This window comes from Otolemur garnettii, unplaced genomic scaffold, assembly GCF_000181295.1.
Source record: "Otolemur garnettii isolate 467f Iridium unplaced genomic scaffold, OtoGar3 scaffold00080, whole genome shotgun sequence".
Classification (NCBI taxonomy): domain Eukaryota; kingdom Metazoa; phylum Chordata; class Mammalia; order Primates; family Galagidae; genus Otolemur; species Otolemur garnettii.
Window position 1 is genome coordinate 198,529 of NW_003852475.1, and position 5,904 is coordinate 204,432.

A 5,904-nucleotide genomic window follows, 5' to 3' on the forward strand; every position below is an offset into this window, starting at 1 on the left:
AGAAATACTTTGCCCATTCAATTACCTGTATAGAAATTTTCCAATGAAATAATTGGATATAGGTTAAATTTGTTTTGTATACAAGAACTTTCAATGAAGCTATTTTTAGTTTTTAATTATTATGGGTATATAATAGTTGTATATATTCATAAGGTACATGTGATGTTTTACTATAAGAATACAATATGAATTAATCGAATCAGGGCATCTTTTATAACAATGCAAATTAGAGAATATTCTCAATGCCCAAGGCTTATGGAGTACACGAAGTAGAAAGGTCCTACATTATATTGTTGAAATACATATGTGGAACAAACGATTAATTCTGTTCTAAAGCATGTAACACAGTGAAATATTATACATATTTGTGTGTGTAGAATTTATGATTTCTTAATCTGTCAATAATGAGTTTTCATTTCATTTTATACATAACGTTAGTAACTACGTAGGCTAAGGTTAATTATCTTTATTTTGTAATAAAAATTTACAGTTCATTAATTCTTAGCTTTCCAAGGATCATCTTAGCATATTGCATAGCAATACATCTTCTTAAATAAACCTCCTCCTTGCTTACATAACAAAACAACAACAACAAAAAAGAACCATAATTTGAAAGTACGCTTCGTCAAACTCACCGTGGAAGCCAGCATTGATCCTCCAAACCAGACTGCGTATCGCTGCATGTGATGTGTAATGACTTGTACATCAATAGGTTTTGGCTTTAAAAAAAAAAAAAAAAAAAGATACAGTAAGACAATTTCAATAGTGAATTCAAATAGCAATTTCTCTGCCATTTAATCTTAAAAGCATATATATAAAAATAATATTCATACTAAATTCAGGTGACTTCTTATAAACCAGAAACCACTGGGAGCACTGGGAAAGACAGGCATGAGAACACGATAGAATGAATGGAAGGAAAATAACAACAAGCACATGTTTTATATATTTCTGATTTTTAGAACCATGCTAATGTTCTTAACCAATCTGTTAAGAAAATTAATTCACTTCAATCTTTTAAGCATTCTAACAAAAAATCAGGAAAACTCACAACATCTACTATGTTCACATAATCAACATCAATAGTATTATCCCAGTAGAGAGAATTTAAAAGTACACTTGTAAAACCCACTGACTTTCTTTTTTAGGTACGTAGGTGGATAGGTATGTGAGTAAATGGATGGATGGATGGATGGATGGATGGATGGATGGATGGATGGATAGGTGGGTCAGCTGGTTGAGAAAGGGGTGCAAAAACAAAGCCGATATTTTGAAACTCTGAACATGTATATTCTGAAATTTAACAAGTAAAGAAAGAAAAACAAATTTTTAAATCTGCTATATGAATAAAGTGCCAGAAGGATGAAGTCATGTCATTATGTAGACAGCTCCATAACATTTTGCCTCCCACCCAGGACATACAGTGGAACCTCCAAAGTTGACTGGAAATGCACGACATGTGCCTATCAGTACAGCAGGCCTAATTCCTTATGTTGACCACTTCTGTATGTTGACCTATTTATTACAGTCCCTTAGGTGGTCAATTTACAGAGGTTCTACTGTACTTTTTTTACTGCACTTATAGGGATAGATTTTGTAGAGGACGCCAAGAGACAAATGACCTCTAAGCAAGATGATTTACAGCTGAGGGGTGGACTCTCGGGTAACTTATCCACAGGTGCTCCTTATGGAGAAGGAGCCCGTGCCCTCAGCATGTAGTCATTGTTAATTACCCCCCTCACCTGTATCATTCCGTTTCAACAGAAGGCTGGTGCGGAGGTTGCTCGGGGCTACCCAGAAAGTAAGGGCTAGCCCGCCTTCCACAAGCTTGTACTTCTAATCTGCCTCTTGCCTGGTTCCTTCCTGAGCTAACCGAGACCAGGGCCATAGGAGCCCAACAGGTCACGACAAGATTTATTTCAGATAATCAAAGAATAGGTACTGACAACAGTCAGCTGTCACACAATTTCTCAACTATCAGCAAACTTGAAAATGTCATATTTTACTTTTACATAATTTTTGAATTATTGTGGTAGTCTCAGACAGAGATCTGATTCTTGGTAATTTTCCAAGGAGAGAGAAATGTGTTTTATTTGGCAACTTATCTGATGATTCAATGTCCTGCTTCAATATTAAGCATTAAAAAAAAATGTACTGAAAATTTGTCTCATGGATGCAGAAAGTGACATCAGAGAATTTAAAATTAATTTTTATTTTTTAACATCAACCCCAACAGCCTACGACATGTAGTAGAAAGGCTACTTTGTTAAGCCAGCAATCTGAATGCTAAGAAGCGATGTGAGCCCTGGAGTCAGTTTCTGAAAGTAGGCTTGACCGCTCAACATCAACTTCTCCTTCAACTCTGCTTTGCTGTCCTTCTATAGTGGTACTTAAAATTTTGTGGATCCATAATAAATTTTATTGCTGGAATAGGCAAAGAAATCTACTATATACATTATTTACCAGAAAAAGAAAAGAACAAAATCTTTCTCACAACTATATTACTAATAATCATTTTGTAGAAATACAAATGATATCCTAAATGAGTTAAGTGACTAGAATATTATAGACATGAACCTACAGCGTTAACCACTTCCCATAACAATAAATCCTTTTATCTTCCTAAGTGAAAGCAAATGCAAGTGTTGGCAAACACTTCCCAACTGCATTATAACACCCAAGGCACCCTTAACCTTCCCACCAATAAGTGAGAAAACCAACCTTCAATCTACCACCACTCAATTCCTCACTTAATTTCAGCCTGGCATCTACAGTTCTTTTCAAATCTCTTTGCAAGCGACGTCCGAAGTCCCTGAACATGGTCGAACCTCCAGAGAGGACAATATTCTGTATCAGGGGGGAAAAAATAAGCAAACATGACATTTATTTTAAAAAGAAAGAAAAATGTAGATATATAAAATATATATAACACTACTAAAATTCTATTATCTTTTTTAAGAGATGTATTTAATATTCAACAATGAACAAAAAACAAAAAAAGGTTTTATGAAAGTATGACCTTGAGTAACAATATTGCTATAAATGCTGACCTTGTAAAGAGGACGCCTGACATCAATAGGACAATTCTGAATTACTTCATCTACTACTTCTGAGATAGGCTGCGTAAAATCTGGATTGGCAAACTGAAAAATAAGGCAAGGTGGATATATGTTAGAGATCAAATCACCAAATACAATAACAAGTTAAGAAAATAAGTTTTCAGTTTAAAAATGAGGGAACTTTTTTTTTTTTTTTTTTAAGACAGAGCCTCAAGCTGTCCCCCTGGATAGAGTGCCGTGGCATTACAGCTCACAGCAACCTCCAACTCCTGGGCTCAAGCGAGTCTCCTGCCTCCGCCTCCCAAGTAGCTGGGACCACAGGCGCCCGCCACAACGCCCGGCTGTTTTTTGGTTGCAGCCGTCATTGTTGTTTAGCGGGTCCGGGCTGGGGATTCGAACCCGCCACCTTAGGTGTACGTGGCTGGAGCCTTAGCCGGTTGAGCTATAGGCGCCGAGCCGGGAACTTTTAAAAATTATAAATTCTGGTCTTTAACTTAGGTCTCTCAAAGACCTAAGAAGAAATTCAAGCAAAGTTATGATTATATATACTATTCCATAACCATCAGAAGAGTAAACATGTAAAGCCACATACATACTGTAAGCTGGTAAAAACCTAGGCAAATGAGAACTCTTGTAGACTGTTAATAATACATTAAAACAATCACTTTGAAGAACAATTTGGCAACACCCAATAAAATTTTTAATGCATATACTAGTTAGTAACTCTACTTCTTAGAAAAAATCTTGAAGGCACTCCCCACACGTGTGCATAGAAGCATACTAACTATAAGAGCAAAAACAATGCTGTAGATAAGAGTAAAAACAACCCATTAGTCCATCAGTAGGGGATGAAATAAGTAATAGTTATGCAGTCCATCCTTGCTATTCACAAGTACCATTATCTGCAAGTGCGCCTACTTGTCAAAACTTATTTACAACCCCCAAATCAAGACAAAGTCATGATGGACATGTACACGGGAACAGGAATGAAATCTGCGTCTACCAATGTGCACATCCCAGTTACGGCTGAATATGTGACACTCTGCCTTCTCGTTTTAGCTCTCATACTATAAACAAGTGTCCTTTTCACCATCTCTTTAGTGCCATAGTTTTCTTTCTTTCATGCTAATTTTGCTGTTTAAAATGATTCCCAAGCACAGTGATGAAGTTCTGTCTAGTTGTTCCTAAGCACAATAAGGATATCATGTGTAATGTAGAGAATATGCAAAGTTATCTTATAAAAACCTCTGTCTAGGCATAAGTTCTAGTACTTTGGCTGTTAGTTCAACGCTAATAAATAAATGATATATAATACATAAATTGTCTTTAAAACAAACACACATAAAACAAGATTATACAATGATGGGATGAAAAAATTGTGACCAGAGGCAAAATATGCATAATTTGATAATCATCAAATTCACATCAGTAATTTTAGAAGAACAGAAAAGGAAGTAGAGAAAGACATGGGTCTCCAGATGGTACTATTTCTTCAAAACAGAAAAAACTCAATACAATAAATGTGAAAATATTAACATGTACTATTTATCATGTAGGTATATGTGTTCTATAGCATACTTTTCAGAATTACTTTTTTAACAGACTGTTTAAGTAGATAGATTTGAGATGAAAAGTTATTTGACAGTTGAAAGCACTATGGAATGAAAATAAAAACTTAAAAATAAATTATTAAGAATATTAATGGATATTAGGATTTACATCACAGAGATGTATGATTTCTTCCTGATTATTTATTTTTACATTCATACATATGCCTCTCCTAAACCATACTGAGTATTTCCTGAGAACTACAAAAAAGGAAAACATTAAAAGTTTTCAAATACTAGACCTGAGAATTAAACTTAAATTTGGAAACAACGACCTCACTTATCTAAAAGTTTTCAAAAATATATATGTTGCCATGCATTGCTCATTGTAATTGAAAAGGAAATTCTAGTGGGATTTTCCCTAGCTTAAAAATGGAAGGTCAAAAATCTAGCTCCTATTAGTCAAAAATAAACAAATATAACATATTAAAATCAGTAAAATCTAAAATACTGTCTACCTCTCTCAGCCTCTCCATTTTTATTGTCTCACCCTAATGGGAGAGACAGTATTTCTTTGTTTATTAAACTGATTCTATAAATGTACTAATAATTATTAGGCATGTGGCAAGATGTGGCAATATTAGTTAAAATTATTTAGGGGCTATGTAAACAATGTCATCAAAGTGAAGCCTAATAATGTACAATCTTTTAATTTAGTGATGCAAAATATCACTAACAAAAATTCTACTACATCTACGACCACATAAAAGAAAAACTGGCAGCCAAAATGTATTTTTTTGAAGCATTGGGTATAGACATGTGGTTCATACTGAGCCTTGACAGCCCAAACTACAGACTAGGGTATGACTATCAGGCATATGGGAAAACAAGGAACAACAGAGCTTAATTTAGTTGGTTCTAATAAGGTCATTTAAAAACAAGCTCATGTGCAGGCAGAGAATGGCTTAGTTACTGATTAAGTGGAAGAGCAGAATTCCAATCTTAAAAAATTTATTTTCCACAATTACATTCATGACCTTGGACAACCTTTCCTGGCTAAAATCTCTAAAAAGCCTTTTAATTCTCAAAATACAATGCTTTGATGATTCCATAGTGACACTTAAACCTGAGAATCTGTCATTTGCTCTATTAAAATAGATTTAATTCCCCCAAATCTGGACAGAGAATATTAATAATTTGACAATAAAGTATTCTATAATATTAATTTTTAAAATGTTATCAATTGTTAATGTAGAACTTTCAAAATCTCTATATTGTTCTTTATTGGCAATATTCTT

At 34.3% G+C, this 5,904-nt stretch overlaps 1 protein-coding gene across 1 annotated transcript in view; it reads right to left on the minus strand.

Moving 5' to 3' along the window:
• The window catches only part of LOC100948324 (actin-related protein 3), a 71,544-nt gene that overhangs the window by 2,434 nt on the left and 63,206 nt on the right, over positions 1 to 5,904 (minus strand). Inside the window, 3 exon segments of the mRNA XM_023515850.1 lie at positions 636 to 719; positions 2,722 to 2,847; positions 3,051 to 3,143. Coding sequence (XP_023371618.1) covers positions 636 to 719; positions 2,722 to 2,847; positions 3,051 to 3,143 — 303 coding nt within the window.